We start from the raw sequence: 17,963 nt of genomic DNA, 5'->3' as shown, positions 1-17,963 counted from the left end.
GCAAGCAAGAATGGTTAAGATACAGATGCTTTCTCTGAGGCTTCTTATCTCCTAAAAAGACACAGGTTATTCTGACAGGTGAAACAAGTCCGGGCAAATATGCAACATTGATCTAATCAGCAGGAACGAGAGCAATATTTTCACTGGTGCTGCCTTTTACCAGCGTCATTAAAGGCTCCCATTACTCTTTTATTAGAGGCTCCCTCTCTTTCTTATCAGATTACAGAATGAACATAACTCACAGCAGTGATTTGATCTCTTGTTAAAGAGGATTACAGCTTTGCATTAACTCGGATTGACACAGTTTATAATTCGCTTGTTGATACTCAGGCGGGCAGCATCACATGTTTGACCCCCCAGCAGTGCTGAGGGGAAAGGACCCCCATACATCATCATTAAAGATGGCGTCCAGGGGCGCCTGGGTGGCGCAGTCGGTTAAGCGTCCGACTTCAGCCAGGTCACGATCTCGCGGTCCGTGAGTTCGAGCCCCGCGTCAGGCTCTGGGCTGATGGCTCGGAGCCTGGAGCCTGTTTCCGATTCTGTGTCTCCCTCTCTCTCTGCCCCTCGCCTGTTCATGCTCTGTCTCTCTCTGTCCCAAAAATAAATAAACGTTGAAAAAAAAAAATTTTTAAAAAAAAAAAAAAAAAAAAAAAAAGATGGCGTCCAGCACAGAGATAGGAGGCCTGGGGCCTTCCTCCTCCAGTAATGTCAGAAAGGACAAAGGAAACATTCTCAAGTTCAAACCTGAGACGTGGGCCACAGAGTTTTAAAACTGGATTGAAAACTGCCATTGTTTTTTTCTGTTTTTCCTGATTTGCTACTGTTCAGTCTTACACAATTCTAGTGAATTTGCATTCTCAAATTGAAGCCTTGGTTCCAAGCAGGATATATAGAGTGATAAAAGCACATCTTCTAGAAAGAGATTGTAGATGCTGAACAGATAAATCTCTCCTCAAAATGGGGTTTCTTGACTATAGTTCTCATTTCGGTTAAATTCCTATCATTTCTTCAGAGGATTGTGAGTCCGTTTTTTCCCCCAAAGGGATCTTTCACATTCTTTAAAGTGAATGTAAATGTTTCTCTTAAGGACTTCCTGTTTTTAAGTTCTGGTGTTTTATTATTACTATCTTTTAAAATATAATATCTTATAATATTGTATTAATCACATCTAAGTATCCTGCAGGGGCTAAATGTTTTCACGTTACTTTTGTATTTCCCTCAATGATCACTGAGCCAGCGTTAGGTTGCTAAGATATCTAGACCATTTCTGTTTCTAAGTGCATTCATCCTTTGCTCTGAGTTATCCACCCTAAGTCTGCAGTGAAATGACACAGAGTAATAACATCATATTCCATTTATTGAGTATTTACTATATACCAGAAATGGTGCTAAGCTGTTCATGTACCTTTTCATTCAGTTCTTAAAAGAAACCACTGAAGTGGTTGACATTATCTGCATTTTATGATAAGAATACTGAGGCATAGAGCAATTAAGTAACTTGCCCAAGTTAAATAGCAAATAAGTAGTGGAGCTGGTATATGCATTTAGGAATGTGAATTCAAACCTGCTGCTGTCTCCAAGACATGAGCAAGCTTTTAGAGATATGTGGGATAATGTGCCAAAGTGAAGCTGCTTCTCCCCATTCTCAATGTGTATACGAGAACCTTTCTGTCAATTAAAAACTTGTTTTGGGGGGGGGGGCTTATTTGGATTAAAATAATGTTTTGTTTTCCTTTTTTAAATTGTATAATAGAGATGCTTTTTATATAGGGGAGGTTTGCATAATAAGTCATTCACATTTTAGTATGAATCACAGCATAACATGCCATTATGGTTACACTTTCTTCTGATTACAAAGACCCTAAATCTTGGGGCACCTGGGTGGCTCAGTCATTTGAGCGTCCAACTTTGGCTCAGGTCATGATCTCATAACTTGTGGGTTTGGGCCCCGTGTTGGGCTCTGTGCTGATGGCTCAGCCTGGAGCCTGCTTTGGATTCTGTGCCTCCCTCTCTCTCTGTCTCTCCCCTGCTCGTGCTCTGTCTCTCAAGAATAAATAAACATTAAAAAAAATTTTTTTTTAAACAAAGACCCTAAACCTTATAATCAGCTTTGAAATCTGATATATTCTATCAGCTTGCTTTTATAGTTCTACACCTGCCGTATTCAGGTCACCTACTTTCTTTATAGACAGTATCTTTTTTTCCCCCTGTAATAAAAACAATACATGCATATGGGAGAAAATTTGGAAAATACAGTAAGGACAAAGAAAAATTCATGTTATATGCTATTGAGAGTTGAACATTAATGCTTTTGTATGTTTTGTTTGTTTTGTTTTGAAAGAGAGTGTGTGAGAGGTAGAGGAAGGGAGGGAGAGAATGTTAAGGCTCCACACCTAGCACAGAGCCTTATGCGGGGCTCAATCTAACGACCCTGAGATCATGACCTGAGTCGAAATCAAGATTCACATGTTTAACCTCCTGAGCCACCCAGAATCTCCTTTATATGTTTTCTTGGAGAATTTTTTTGTGTGTGTATTTTATAAAGATATATGCATATATGTTTGAATCCCTTTTTCTGGTTAACTTTATATTTAAGCATTTTAACACCATTTTTTAAAGGTATTTGAATAGCTTTATAATATTAAATTATGGAATATTGGACATTTAGATTTTTTCTAATTATTTTTATTTCTTTTTAAGTAATGCTGCAGTGAACATATTTGTACAGAATTCTGTGTTCTGGGGTGTCCCACATCAGGCTCCACACTGAGCGTGGAGCCTTGCCTACAGTTCTCTCTCTCTGTTTCTCTCTGCCCACTCCCACGCTTGTATGCTCTCTCTCTCTCACTGTCTCTCTAAAAAAAAAAAAAATTTTTTTTTTTTTAAATCTGTGTTCTAAGTTTTGCTAGAGTCTTTAGAATACATTCTTGGAAGGGTAATTCCTGGATCAAAGGCATAAACCTCCTAATGATCTTGATTAGTTGTACTAATTTGCATGCCCCTGCTCCCTCACCGGTTAAGGTTTGTCATTATACCTTTGCTAATATGGAGGGTTATGTTTCAAAAGTGTTATCTGTTATGATGTGCTAAAAGTTATTTACTGCTTTATAAGCTAGTAACAAGTGACACTTGACTGACCTACACTGTGCTAGCCACTGAACTAAGTATCTAATGTTTATTTTCTCATTTAATAGTGAACTTGAAGTGTATGTATATTTATTAATCATTCACATTTCTGTTTTATACTCTGCTTATTTGCATTTTACTTTTTCTTTGCAGTTTGTATGAGTAATATCTATTATGGTTCTATACTGTTTTTCATACAGATTTTTTTTTCTTGTTTGCCTGTTGATGTTAATGATTTTTATTGGTCACAGATAATTTTTCCTTTTTTTTAAAAAATTTTTTTAACGTTTATTCATATTTTGAGAGACAGAGCATGAGTGGGGGAGGGGCAGAGAGAGAGGAAGACAGAATCCAAAGAAGGCTCCAGGCTCTGGACTGACAGCACAGAGCCCAACACGGGGCTCAGACTCACAGACCTGATCATGACCTGAGCTGAAGTCAGAGGCTTAACCGACTGAGCCACCCAGATGCCCCAATATAATTTTTCCTTTTTTATGTAATCAAATATATAAAACCTTTTTTCTTTAGAATATTTCCATTGCTTTTATGATTAGCCAGTCAAGCCCTGCTGTATCCAAGGATCAGATATTCACCTGTGTTCTCCTTGGTTTCATCTGATTTTTTTTTTCTTACTTTTAATCTGCTTGGAACTTTAATATTCTGTTCAATGGTCCCTATTTACTATTTCTGCTTCTTTTTGAGTCCGACCGTTTTTGCTCCTTCCCATGTGGACTGTTGCACCAGCAGGCTCTTAACAGCTCGGTGTCATGTGGTCAGGCCTGTGGATTGTTGCCAGAGTGAACCTTCCCAGAACAGAGGAGCTGCTCTGTTGTTTGTCGTCTACAGAACTCAAGCCCTGCCCCTCATGGTCCTCACTGGTGTCAGCCTGCCCTCCATGTGCTGCCCCCACAGCCCCTCCTCCACCCACTCCTGCTTGCGTCTCTTGACTCTGCTCTCTTAACCAGGGCATCTCCTCACCCCTTCCCACCCTCAGTCCTTTCCTGTTGGAATGAATGTTCATAGTCCTTGACCGACCCCACCAGGGAGGCCTAGGTTCACCTCTCCATCCCACACTGGGCTGGGGGGCTCGCTCTTCCTGGAGTCTCTACTTGTTCCTCTGGAACAGTATTTATCACAGCTCACAAAAGCACTTGATAGGGGTTTTCTTCTCACTAAGAATGCTTACCTGTCGGGTGCCTGGCTGGCTCAGTCGGAGAAGCATAGGACTCTTGATCTCAGGGATGTGGGTTTGAGCCCCATGTTGGGTGTAGAGACTACTTAAATAAACAAACTATTTAAAAATGGAAAAAAAATGAATGTTTAACTTGTAAGTCAAAGTAGTACACGTATATTTACTGTATTCTTGTACTTGGTTTTGTGTCAAGGTTTTATGCTCGTACATTTGGAATAATTTGATTCCAGTTTTATCTTGCCTTAATTATATAACATTTTTGTAGCACAAGTATTATTTGCAAAACCGTTTATTTAAGGTCTCTTCCCAGTTGATGCCAGCCTCTCTCAGCTAGAGGGTTGATGCAGGAGAGTGCTTGTGTGTGTGTTTTGCGCTAACACTCATCCAGTGCCACCCCAAAGAAGGCTTCCCTATGTGGCTCAGTCTCCTTTACAAAGCAAAAATAGTCCTTCTTGTTTATGAGAGTCTTTTTTTTTTTTTTTTAATGTTTGTGTATTTTTGAGAGAGAGAGAGTATGTGAGCAGGGGAGGAGTAGAGAGAGAGGGAGACACAGAATCTGAATGAAGCAGGCTCCAGGCTCTGAGCTGTCAGCACAGAGCCCGACATGGGGCTCAAACCCACGAACCTTGAGGTCATGACCTGAGCTGAAGTCAGACGTTCAACCGACTAAGCCACTCGGGCACTTGCTCATGAGAGTCTTGAGAATGAAACGTTCTTTTTAAATTTTTGTTTCTAAGAAGGACTGTTTTAAATGTAATCCATACAGTTATTTAAATAAACAAAATGTGGGGCTCCTGGGTGGGTCAGTTGGTTAAGGATCCAACTCTTGATCTCGGCTCAGGTCATGATCTCGCATTTTGTGAGGTTGAGCCCCTCGCATTTTGTGAGGTTGGGCTCTGCACTTGCCGGTGTGGAGCCTGCTTGGGACGCTCTCTCTCCCTCTCTCTGCCTCTTCCCCACTTGCTCTCTCGCTCTCAAAATAAATAAGCTTTTTAAAAAATTAAATAATAAACAAAATGCATGTTTTCACATGGGTAAATATTAGGTCATTGTCCCTTTGCCTGCAGCAGAAGCATATCCATTTCTGTGCAAACCTGAAAAGAGTTGGCTGTAGATCTCCTGTCTGAGATGCCTTTACAGGCTTTCAGCTTATAAGTCTATTTACAATTTGCTGGTAAGACTATTTTTGCAAACAGTCCTATAAGACAGATGAGGAAAAGCTTTTGCCTCTTTTACTGAAATCTCTCCAAATCATCTAACTCCTTTAATATACTCTCCCCTGCTCCCTTAGCACTTTGTACTTGTCCATATTACATGTCGCATTTACCACCAGGCCATGCCCTAATTAGCTGTGGGTTACATCTCCATGCTAAAACACGGCACTGCTTGAGGGCCAGCTCTATATTTTCTTCTTAGCTCTTGGCCATATTGGGAGATCCTCAGAAATGAAGAGTCCAGCTCTAGGACCTCTCATTCCCAACCCTTTACTTAGAGAGGTTTTGAGGTCATTTTTACGGAGAATGAGCCTCGGGAAAAGATCTTTCAGGAATACTCGTGTATTTCCATCACTTCCAGGAGCACACACATAAATAAACTTTGTATTCTACTGTAGGTTTCCTCCTGCCTATCTTGGCTGTGATATCTATACTAGGTTTGGTTTCTGTGGCCCTCCTATAAATTGTTAGTTACTATGGAAATGTGAAGACTATAGACCAGGATCTGTCATGACCAGCTATAGCTTTAGGTCAGTTTTTTGGACTGCTTTCAGGATTTGTTTGGTTTCAGAAGAAAACAGTTGTGGAATGGATTCTTTTTTTTTTTTTTTTTTTATGTTTATTTATTTTTGAGAGAGAGGCAAAGTGCGAACAGGGGAGGGGCAGAGAGAGAGAAGGAGACACAGAATCCAAATCAGGCTCCAGGCTCTGAGCCGTCAGCACAGAGCCCGACGTGGGGCTCGAACCCATGAACCATGAGATCACGACCTGAGTCAAAAGTCTGACCAACCCACTGAGCCACCCAGGCACCCCTGGAATGGATTCTGTGTGTGCATTAACAAGGCATAATAGTCCCTGGTTACCTATTGTTATTTTTAGTGTTGGTAGTAAGTGTCAAACTAAAAAAGGATATTTAAATAAAGGGCATTGCCTCATCCTACTTTGAGTTCAAGGTGCTGGGAAGCTCTGCATTTGTAATGGGAAGCTATTACTAACTACCCTGGAAATGAGGTCTTGAATGAGCCATAACCACACCTTGTGTTTTATCCATTGTCTCCCTCTGGGGAGCTGAACACTTTATAAACATTAACTCTTTTACCCTCTGGGCACCTCCACTTAAAAGGTAAATAAGACTGAAGGCTCTTTCTTCTCCAATATAGATGAGGCGGCATCAGCCCAGTGAGGGAAATGACTTGATCAGAGGCAGGGGAGGCGTTCGTGGCCTGAGGTGTTTGGAGTCCCAGCAGTGGACCCTGATGGCATGGTGGCCGCTGACACACCCCCAGGAGACGCAGCACCGTGTGGTTCCCCTCTCTGCTTCTCAGGCGGGTGGGGGTTGGGCCTTTGTCTCACGTGGAATGTGAAATGCTGCAGGGACACGCAATTGTTCTTCAGCGCTTTGTGCTCCTTTATAAGAAAGAAGAAATCAATACGCATTTTCTCCTGCACGCACTTGGCAGCATACTGCCTCCTCGCCTACCTCTCCATCCTGCAGGGGAGGCGCAGCCGTGCCTCACAACAGACTCTGCCGGCTTCCAGGCAAAGAGGGGCACACTACTCCGTTTGCACTTAGCAAGTAGGCTTTTTAAAACCAGCCTTCTAACTGGGATCGGTCGTCAGACTGCTGGTTTCAGTGACTGGTTGGTGAACGAAGCAGGGCGCGATGGTCCTGTTGCAGACATCTGGAGGCCACGGGGTCCTGGTCACTACTCCTGGGGAAAGTTAGGTGGCAGGTGTCTTGGACAGACCTTTTTTCCGAGGTGCCTGGGTGACTCAGTTGGTTAAGCGTCTGATTTCAGCCGAGGTCATGATCTCACAGTTTGGTTTGTGAGTTCGAGCCCCGCATCAGGCTCTGTGCTGACAGCTCAGAGCCTGGAGCCTCCTTTGGATTCTGTGTCTCCCTTTCTCTCTCTCTCTGCCCCTACCTGCTTGTGCACACTCTCTCTCTCACTCATAAATAAATAAACAATAAAAACGCCTTTTTCCAAATTTCTGATTTACAGAAAAGAGGAAGAAGTACTTTGAAGGATACTATTAAGAGCCAAAATAGACTGATAGATGGAGGGCATCAATTTGTATTCTATCAATTAATATAAGTAAACTGCCCAAGCCAGAGCTCTGTCTCAGGGCATATTTTATTTTTGAATCAGAAAATGTGGTATTGGGGTGCCTGGGTGGTCCAGTCGGTTAAGCTCCCAACTCTTGATTTCATCTCAGGTCGTGATGGAGCCCCACATCGAGCTCTGTGCTGACAGCACAGAGCCTGCTTGGGATTCTCATTTTCTCTCTCTCTCTCTCTCTCTCTCTCTCTCTCTCTCCCCCCCTCTCCCTCTCTCCCTCTCTCCCTCTCTCCCTCTCTCCCTCTCTCCCTCTCTCCCCTTCCCCTCCCCCTCTCCCCCCCACTTGTGTGCTGTCTCTCAAAATAAGCATTTTTTTAAAAAGAAAATATTTATTAAAAAAAAGAAAGAAAATGTGGTATCGATACCTGTAATTTTGTAGCTTCCTGCCATTAAGCAGTTAAGTGTGGGCCTTGAATGATAGAGAATTTGCTGCCCTTATTAACAAATGGCAGTTTAGGTGACAGCAAGCCTAGCCTGCGCGCCAGGGCATGCAATGCCTGTCTAGGTGAGGGTGCCAGAGCCACGGCCGTGGGTGTCCTGCCCACCGGAGATTGTTAGTGCTGAGAGCGTGGATGAGATTGCCAGGGGAGAGTGGGAGAGGGAAGAGAGGAGAGCCAAGAATAGAAGCGAGGAAAAGGTCTACACCCCTGGCCAGGAGGAAGATGAAAAGACAAAGAGGGAGGAGGAGCAGGGGAGAGCACAAGATCCTTGCACCCCAAGGAGGAGAGTGTCAGGACTTGGCCCCAGGGCCCAGAGTACCTCACACCACCAGGTGCCTGGTGTTTGTGTGCTCAGTGCTCACTGCTTTTGTTTGGAATGGTGCTGGCTTTTTTAGTCAAATACGTCCTCCAGCTGATTACCAGAAGCAATAGAATGCCTTGCTGAAACTCTGTGGGTTGCCAGTAAATACCTTCACTAATTTCCATGTGTTTTGACCCCCAAAAGTAGGAGTTAAACTGGAGCTGAGAGATGCGGCACGTGCTGCCCCCCAGGCCCCGGGTCGCTGGGCAGCAGCCTTGATAGGGACACAAATGTAACTCGCGTGTCAGTCTCCTCTTCAGTGCGGTTGGAGGAAGTGATTCACGTCTAAGCAGTGAAGCATCCCCTGGCTTTTAACAGGAGCTGTTAGAGGGGCTGCTGTTTGAACAAGGAGCTTCATCTTCCTGAAGCCAGCAGTCACAAAACCGTAAACACAACACCGGCCAACTCTATTGCCGGGATCGTGGTGGCTTGACGTTAATATTAAACATCTCCAGCAAGGCAGAGAGCTCTGCGGCCCAGCTACAGAATAAAAATAAATAAAAATAAAGAGAAAACCCTGCTAAAAGCGGTGAGATGATTTGTCGTCTTTCCTTAGCGAGGCCATTTGTCTTCTCTCGCATCAAATCTGTTATAAAACAGTCAAACTGTGAAAGTGGAAATCATCCCAGGAATATGGAATATTAATGCACAGGAAAGGAGGCAACATCCCTTTTGTCTAGAGTGCCACTGTCCCCACCCCCCCCCCATCTCCACCACCCTTATTTTTTGCCAGTCCACCAAGGTAAATTATTTTTCTTTAAAATAATTTGAAAGACTCAAAGCTAGCGGTAGGAATGACAGAAGTTTCAAGTATTTTTCTTCCTTTTTTCGACTGGAGTGAGTGTAGCCGACTTGGGAACCAGAACAGAACACAAGTGAGGAACCCGGGACAGATTCCACCCCTCGTTTGTCTCGCCTCCCTGGCCCTCTGCCCTCGCCTTCCTTTCCCCAGCCTTTCAGTTCCTTTGTTTGGGCCCTCAACCTGCTTCCTTGAACATTTATAAATCTCGAGTCTGTCTGATCTTTAGGAGACAGGCCAGAGGCCACATGTCACCATCTGTAATTTAAAGCTGCAGGGCTAAAAGCATTTGCAGAGGTTTGAAGGACCTAGTTCTGACCTGACCAAAAGAGCGAATTGGAACAGACCTTCTAGAGTCTCCTTCAAGCCCAGGGAGGATGGTGATGAGAGCAGACACACTAGGTAATTTATGGGTGCAGTTTGCCGCGAGCCACACCACTGGCCGAGTCCTTAGAACCACGTCGTGTACTGCCACCTCGTGGCGGATTCGGGCGGCTGCGGTTCAGCCCGAGGCTGCTTAGAGACTTGCCTGGTCTCCAGATTTAGGTAATTAGTGATGGATGTGGGTCTCCTCGGAGTCCTCTCTGGTACTTTGCTAACTTGATCCTCTTAAGAAATAAGTCCTAGGTAAGAGAAGGCTGCTTTCTTTTCTTTTAACCTCATTTCGTGTGTGTGTGTGTGTGTGTGTGTGTGTGTGTGTGTGTGTGTGTTGGGTTTTGGTATGGAATTGTGATGAGATTTCAGGAAAGGAGCCTGTGAACCACTTTTTGTTGCTGGGGGATGTTGGGAGGAGAGTAGGGGAGAGAGTTAAGGGCTGACCTTTGGGCTATATTCAGGATCCAAATTTTCTGTCGTGATTTCTGTCTGTTGTCCTAACTGACACTGCCTCCTTATAAGGGCTGCGTGTGTGTCTTCACTTGGATTGCGTCCCTAACAGTCCAGTCTCAGAGACCAGTTCCAGCATGTGTCTGCCTCGGATGCCATTCCTGTGACATGCTGGGGTTCACCCTCTGCCCCAGCCCCCAAGGAGCACAGGGCAATTGCTTGCCGTTTGGATCAATATATTTCCCCTGTTAGGCCACAGAAACATTTCTCAAGCGACTTTCTCTCACTCGTAAAGTCACTGATATGGATGAAATGGATTTGGGTCAGAAGAAGCAGAAGGAAAAAGATTAAAGGAAGGTACTATTTTGTGTCTTACGTTTTGGGGAGCAGATCACAAAGCATTCAGAGGGGCAGGAGGACCGCTTTGTTTGGTGTCATTGGTCTGGGTCAAGGAATAATTGGCAAGATATCTTGTTCAGTCGGTATTTGGAAGAGAGTGGAAGCTCCATGAAGGCAGGGGAGGTGTGAGAACAGAGGAGGGAATAGAGTCGCCTGTTCTGCCCACTTTGGATTAACTAGGCCGCACCAGGCGCGTCAGGATTAGCTCAGAGGACCTGAGGACCTTACTGTCGAGAGAACTCCAGGTTTCATCACAGCAGGAATGAACTGTTTCTTTTCACCCAGCAAAGAACAGATTTAGTTAGGAGAAGCCGTCAAATAATTGAAATGCTGCCGCAGGGAAGGGCAGTCAGCTTTGTTTTCTCTCTTGGCTCCGGAGGGCCAGGGGCCCATGGGTGGCAGTCACGGAATGGCAGAGTTGGGTTCAGTGTGAGGAAGAATGTTCACATGTCTCTCCCAGTGGAGCAGGTCCGTCTAACTAGACACATTTACTGGGTCCATTCGCCTTCCCAACTCAGCTTCCGCTGTCGTCATTCACAGCCTCGTCATTCCCTACAAAGTCTAATGAAACTCACATAGGCATCCAGATAAGTGTGAGGTGCAAATCATACGTTTGTGTTGTGTTTTGAGGCAGGGACCTCCTCTAACCATGTTCATGAGCTTCCACAGCACGAGTAAGTACATTGTTTTCAGAACACAAACGTGAAAAAAGGCAGGCTTCAGTAACATCGCCAATGATTTTCCCTGCTGGCCAGTGTGAATTTCTGTTCTGGCTGTTCCTACACTGACCCCTAAGGATTCGGATTTGATCAGGATTCTGCTGGTTGGAACCCTTAGTCTCTCTTTCCCTTTGTGTGTTTCATCATGTTTTTATTCTTAAATGGCTACCTAAGGGCTTGAGTGAAGTGGCAGCAAATGCTAGACCACTTTTGTGTGCAGCACAAGGTCCTCAGGGTGCAGAGAGAGGGAGAGGCTAGAAAGGAGGAGGGGCCAGGACGCATTCTGGGTTGCGTCTTGTGTATTTAGGAAGACACTACTGCCCCCCCCCCCAGCCACAAAGCAACAAATGAACAATTTCAAATTAATCAAGGGCAAATTATGTGTATAATGTTAATCAGGAAAGCAGCGATACTGTCTCCGCTGGCACATTTGGAAGCCTGGCTTCCAGCTCCTGCCTGTAATACTTGCTCGGGGAACACGATGTGCTTTGGGGACTGTGCAGGCTCCTTCAGGGAGCAGTGGCATTGCTGCTTTCTCAGTGCCTGCCTCTGGCCACGGGGACAGAGGGGGTTCTTGACAGCTTTGGGGTTTCCGGGCCACAGAAGGAGGAGTGCGGTGTTCTGGAGCACAGCCAGTACAATTGTTTCCGTATCCCAGTGCTGCAAGCTACTGACCTAGCAAATTGAAAGCCCCACACAGATCATGTGCAGGTTTAACGTGTCTCTTCGTGCCGACTGCCCGAACAACAGCATGAAAGGCTCCGGTTTGTGTTGCGGTGGGAGGTGCACACAAGGAACCGAGGGGAGCACACTGAGGTGCACACACTTGGGGCTGCAGTCTTCTGTACGCACGCTGCCCCCCACTTCACCTCGGGCTGCCGCAAGGCTTGCCCACCACCTGAGTGACCGTGCTGCACGGATCGCTCAGCTGTGGTACTTTGAGTGTCTTCAGGAGAATCCTGTAATAAATAAACCGAATCCTAATACACACACACACACACACACACACATTCTGTCTTTATGGAAAATGGCTGCTAATCCATGATCATTTTTTTTCCAGAAACAGGTTTTATGATAATATAGTAAAAATATTAAATTAGAAAATGCCTCACTAAGGGTTATAAAACCTTACTACACTAGAGATAGGTAATTATCCCCTCTACAGCCTAAATGACAGTTTAAAAGAAATAAAAATGTTAGTGCTCATTACTTGCTTTTGTAGGTTGCAATAAAGGGTAAGTTAAATTTTAATTCAAGGAAGAGCCCCTGCTATCGACCTTCTACCTTAGGTCCAAGTCTTGTTAATTACTCCGTGGGTTATTCTCCTGCATGACACGAACATTAATACATTTTCCACAGTGGACGTTCCCACTGGCCACTGAGGCTGGGAGTGTGGGGGGAAGGGAACAGAGGGGAAGGCGGTGCAGCTCAGTGATTCAAATCTTGATTCTTGAAGTGATAGGGAGCAGGAATTACGTGGGTTTTTTTTTTTTTAAACCAAGTTCATTATGCATAGCCTTAAGGGGACCTCAAGTATTAAACTATACACTTACCCTAGAGAATCAGATGGAGACAAGGTTAACCTGAAGGATTGATAGTTTAGCTTCTCTGCATGGCTAAATCCTGGTTAGGAAAGATGCTGCAGGGAAAAATGTTCCATGCAGCAGAAGGCAGTCTGACCCTCTGTCCCATGGTGCCTTTTTATTACCTAGTTTTATTTTTAGTTTTGTTTTCCTTGGGATGGGGAAAGGGGATGTGGACATGTTCCTTTTCAGATGCTTTTATCTTCCCCCCAGCACTGGCACCACATCACACGCCTGTCTGGGTTTGGGGGAAGTACGCAGCGCTCCCCTGCCCCTGAGTCTTCACACTGGGGTGTGCAGAGACTCCCCAAGGGGAAAGTAGACGCGCATTTTTGGGGAATCGATTTCCAGATGTGTGCTCTTTCCCGAAGTGGGGCTGCTTGGGAATGCACCTGAGCAGGGGCTGTGGGTCTCCCTCACCTGACACACAGCCTGCCCGAGCCCCTCCTCTCTGAAGAGGAGGCTTTCTGACTCCAGGCCCCCTAGCAAGAGCACGGCTCCATACTGGTGTGGGATGGAGAACAGAGGGCACTAGGCCTGGGTAACCAGTCCCTGTGGGTCAGATGGTCCCAGATCTTTATTTTCAACAAAATTGCAAGAGAACCTAATTGAGCTGTCAGCTCGCAGATCATTAAAACCAGTTTTTGGTGGTAGATCACTATGTGATTGGGGGGGGGGGGGGGGCATGTAATTCAGAAGAAATTGAAAGAATTGGGTAACCTTGCTGTAACGAAACTCTCTGATGCCCATCTACTTGTTCACGTGACTTTTCTCCTTACTTGTGTCTGCAAAAACCAACAAGCAGAGACAGACTGGATGCTGAGCACTCTTTCATTCTGGCACTAAATGCTGTTCACCACGGGTACATGAAAAGCCTCATCCATATCATGAAGGCATGCAGTTCCAGTAACATTTTACATATTTACGTGTATTAAATGTTCACCAAAATTATGTTTTATTATACCATGGTATATGTCGATTTTATCATAATAATTATGTAATAATAACACAATCCAGAAGTACTTTTTAATTACCTAGAGCCTTATGGTGTCAAGAAATTAAAACATTTTCATTTCAGGGGCCACCCAGGTGGCTCAGTCGGACTTCGGCTCAGGTCATGATCTCACGGTTCGTGCTTTTGAGACCCGTGTCAGGTTCTGTGCTGACAGCTCGGAGCCTGGAGCCTGCTTCGGGTTCTGTGTCTCCCTCTCTCTCTCTCTGCCCCTCCGCTGCTTGTGCTCTGTCTCTCGCTGTCTCTCAAAAAATGAATAAACATTAAAATAAATTTTTTTAATACTTTCATTTCAACTTCTGAAATTTCAAAATGTGTTTCAATTTACATACTTGTTTTTTGTGGCCAAGAAGTATTAATAGGGTGATCAATAAAAGACTTTCAAGCATAAAACAATTAGGACAAAAATCTGTAGGGAAGAATCAAATGGAAATACGGGTTTAAAAAGGAGAGGATGCTGTAAAATTTCCAAGTTGAAGAGTATGTTTATGTGTTATTTAAATGAATGATGATGAGTATCGAGTCAGTATGGCATATAGATTCCATTGGGTGCATTACAAAAAAAAATGTAAGAGTTTTATTTCAAAAGTTAGTATTCACAATGTTCTGGTAATTATATCCTCTGTAACTATTAAATTTATTGAGAAAAATTTTGTGTCAGCTTACAAAATGTGTGAGGGGGCTTCGTGGTTTTGTGAAACTCTGGGGCTCAGAGCGGCCACAGTGTCCAGCCTGGCATGTCCTGCCACACAGAGCCTCTGCGGGAAAGACGCACTGGGGCCACGCTGAGCAGAGCAGTTGGAGCCTGGGGGCTTCTTCCCGGTGGTGCCACGGTGCTGGGGCTGAGAAACAGAGGGCCGGGCAGAGAAGGGAACAGGAAAGTCCGTTCGAGGCCGTCACCGTATTCTTGGTAAGCGACTGGAATGGCTAGTGGAGGCCTCGAGGGGTGGGGGAGTCTGAGATGCTCTGAGGGTAGAGACGATCCCTGATTGGTGGCAGGTGATGAGGAAGGCGCGGAGCTGCAATTACTAGGAGGTTTTAGATTGGAATAATCCCTTACTCCTAGTCTCTCTCAAACTATTTTGAGATCCCAGACCCCTCAGCTTTCCAAGTTGCTTTGCCACTAACAGCTGCATATGTTTGTCAGCTTTGTCCACTTGAGTGTGAAATGATGTTCTATCAAAACATGGGTTTCTGCATTTCACTCTCTGCTCCCGACATGTGAACCCTGCTGCGGCCAGTAACTGCTGCCTTGGCCCAGGCACTTCCCTGCGATTGCAGCGCCGAGTGAAAGCATTTGCTGGGCGGTAATGATGGGGTCTGGGGCAGGCGAGCAGGGAGCAGGGAGAGGTGGGAAAGGGTGTGATTGCCAAGGCCTGAATAGCAATCCCTCTCGCCAGCCAGTGCAGCCTTAAAGCCATACTAATCCTTTCTGTCGTGGCCGCTCCCCCCTGCCCCCACCTTAATGCCGTTGAATTTTTTGCGTTGAAATGGCGAGAGAGGCTTGTGCTTATTGGCAAATAGGCCATGGTACGATACGGGGAAGCATCTTTCATGTGATGGAGCTGGTGATTCAGAAGCCACTGCCTTTGGAAGCGAGGCTGCCTGCCTCTTGTTTGCATCTGGTCACAAGCGCCCTCCAGCCTTGTGCTCCCCGGCTGGCCAGGCCGAGCAGGCAGGTGTACAAAGCACAGGAAGAAAAGAAACAACGGAGCCCCTGGTCAATCTGAGGCCTTTGTAGGCCTCAGAGCTGGCTGGTGGTTCAGGGTGAGGGGGAGATTCCTGTGATAATACTAAAGACCCACGGTTTCCTAAGCCACACACCTCTGCCCACACTATGGTCCCCAGTATGATGGGGTTTAGCTACATTCTGGGCCACTGGACTTTCTTCTTTAGGATCTTTCCTTTTTTTAAAAAAAAGTTTTAATATGCTATTTTTATTGCTGGGTTTTCTAACGATCGTACCTCTGTTCCCGCCCACAACCACAGCCACAGCAAGATGACTTCAAAAACAGATTCCTAAGTTTTTGTGTTGAAGTCTTACTGAACCCGCACAGCTGTTTGAGGGGTGATGGTTTGGTGTTTCGTTTTGTTTTGAAAAGCAGATTTGCTGAAGATGGCTCTCCGATTATGAGGCCACTTGTAAAAGCCTGTTTTCTTAGCCACGACAGCTGGCTGTCTTTTTATGGTTTGATCTCGAGAGTGTGAAACAGCAGGCACAGCTTTCTTCTGGGGTCGTTTCCTCACTGGTACAGGACCTCAGCCCTGTGTGCCTGCTGTCCCTCCGTGAGCATTAGTGGCCGGGCCATCACACGGAGTGCAGCCATGGGTCACCTGCCTTAGGGGGGCCGCGTTTCCTCCCTCCGTGGCTCTCCACCCTCCTCAGATCCCGCAGGGAGAACCTGCTCTCTGTCCACAGGGGAAGTGTCCTGGAGCTCCTTTGACAATGGCAGGAGGGACCCCACCCCAAACCCACCCCTTTTTAGATTGCCAGGCCTTGACACGTAGCTTTGGCCAGGTGGCTGGATGTGTGTTGCATTTGATAACAGAAACAGAGGTTGGAAGTGATACTTTATTTTCAAGGACCCAAGACCCTGGCATACTATCATTTTCTAAATTTCGAAACCCAGCTCTAGAAATAAATTAGCCAATCGAATTATTTATTAGATTGAAAATAGATAAAAGGGGCCAGGGGAGTGGGGAAGAGCCTTGCTTCTATCACCAAACAGCTGCACATGTGATAGTAATTGGAATCTTGTTGCTGGGTCATTTTCATTGTTTTTCAAGTACTTCCAAGTCCAAGAAAATGTATGAAAACTAAATCATATCCCCCTACATCCCATGTCTGATTGAATCCTCCTCGTCGTGCGGCGGTCTCATACATCCTATTAAAATATTCAATCTTGTTTTCTTACTTGAAGAGCCTGTCTGTAAAGGGCAAACTTATAGAAAACTCATTCCCTGGAGACAGGTATCTAGCCACACCGGACTATTTACATATTTTACTATTTGATCGGCGCTTCTAGGTTCTTCCTTCCCTAGTATTTGTGAGTAAGGGCTGTGGGATGCATTTTTAATTACACGGCTGTGTTTGCAATTGAAGAAACCGATTGGGGCATTTCCCAGCTTCTTAGTTCTTGTTTAACCTTGCAAAGTTAACCAGTTTGTTTTGTTTGTCTTCCAGGACAGAGTTGTATCGATCTCTTTTTGGGCAGCTCCGCCCTCCTGACGAAGGCCAGAGGGACTGACAGCGCCCATCTCTGTCGCTGCGGACCTGAGGCAGGGCCTCTGAACACCACGGCGCCTTAGCCAGGTCGGCTCCTCGTCGAGCCCCAAGTGGAGGAAGCCATCGGCCAGCAGGGTCGAGCACATTGGGAAGTCCCAGGAAGGGGTGCGTGCAGAGCACATGCCTGCTAAGTCCCAGGAAGCCTGGAACCAAATGTCCCATGTCTTCCCTGCCCCAGTCTGCCAAGGACCGGTGCCCCACACCCTTTCACCATCACAAATAAAGAGTATTGTCACTGCCGCGCTGCCACATGTGATTTCTTAAGCAGCAGAGTAAGTCTGACTGAGGGCTCTAGAGGGGTGATGGTGTTTGTTGGGAGGGTTTTCACTTTTTTTTCTAGTCAGCCTCCTCTCGCAATACAAAACCTCACAGGAGCAATAATTCTGGGCTGAAATGCTGCTTTCGGGGTGGATAACATTTGGTGATTGATCATGGCTCTGAGGAGCAAGGAATCCCCAAAAACCTATGAACTATGCCCATGAGACTTTGTAACATGGAGGTATTTGCTTCTTTGTTGCAAATACAAATCCCTGCCTTCTTTTTTAGTTTTACCCATAAAGATTCTTCCAGAGCCCTTTTCCATTCTCTCCATTCCTAAGTCACTTTATTGGGATCAGCTCTGGTGTAAATCTAGCAGGAGGAAATGATTCACTTGTTTTTCATCCAGAGGTCAAAAGCTGGAAATTAAATCACCATAAGGGGGATTTATTGGCATGCTGTGGTCAATATGCAATGAAGATTATCTTGCATAAGTAATGCGTGCGTGCCGGCATCTGCAACTGACCACCTCCCGGCTCCTGGGCCCACATCTTCATGTCGCGCTATGGAATTGAGAAGAAGCGTGCATTCAGTTGTGGTGCGTGAGTGGTCACTGTTGGTAACGTCAG

At 45.4% G+C, this 17,963-nt stretch overlaps 1 protein-coding gene across 1 annotated transcript in view; it reads left to right on the top strand.

The window, feature by feature from the left end:
- AATF (apoptosis antagonizing transcription factor) overlaps positions 1–17,315 on the top strand; it is a 106,128-nt gene extending 88,813 nt beyond the window's left edge. The window contains exon 12 of the mRNA XM_043583827.1: positions 16,975–17,315. Within this exon, the coding sequence (XP_043439762.1) occupies positions 16,975–17,038 (64 nt within the window). The 3' untranslated portion in view covers positions 17,039–17,315. The remainder of the gene's footprint in view (positions 1–16,974) is intronic.
- The last annotated feature ends 648 nt before the right edge of the window (positions 17,316–17,963 follow it).

Source organism: Prionailurus bengalensis, chromosome E1 (genome assembly GCF_016509475.1).
Source record: "Prionailurus bengalensis isolate Pbe53 chromosome E1, Fcat_Pben_1.1_paternal_pri, whole genome shotgun sequence".
Taxonomy (NCBI): Eukaryota; Metazoa; Chordata; class Mammalia; order Carnivora; family Felidae; genus Prionailurus; species Prionailurus bengalensis.
Note: the sequence above shows the minus strand (reverse complement) of the source record. Positions and strands in the feature narration are given on the sequence as shown.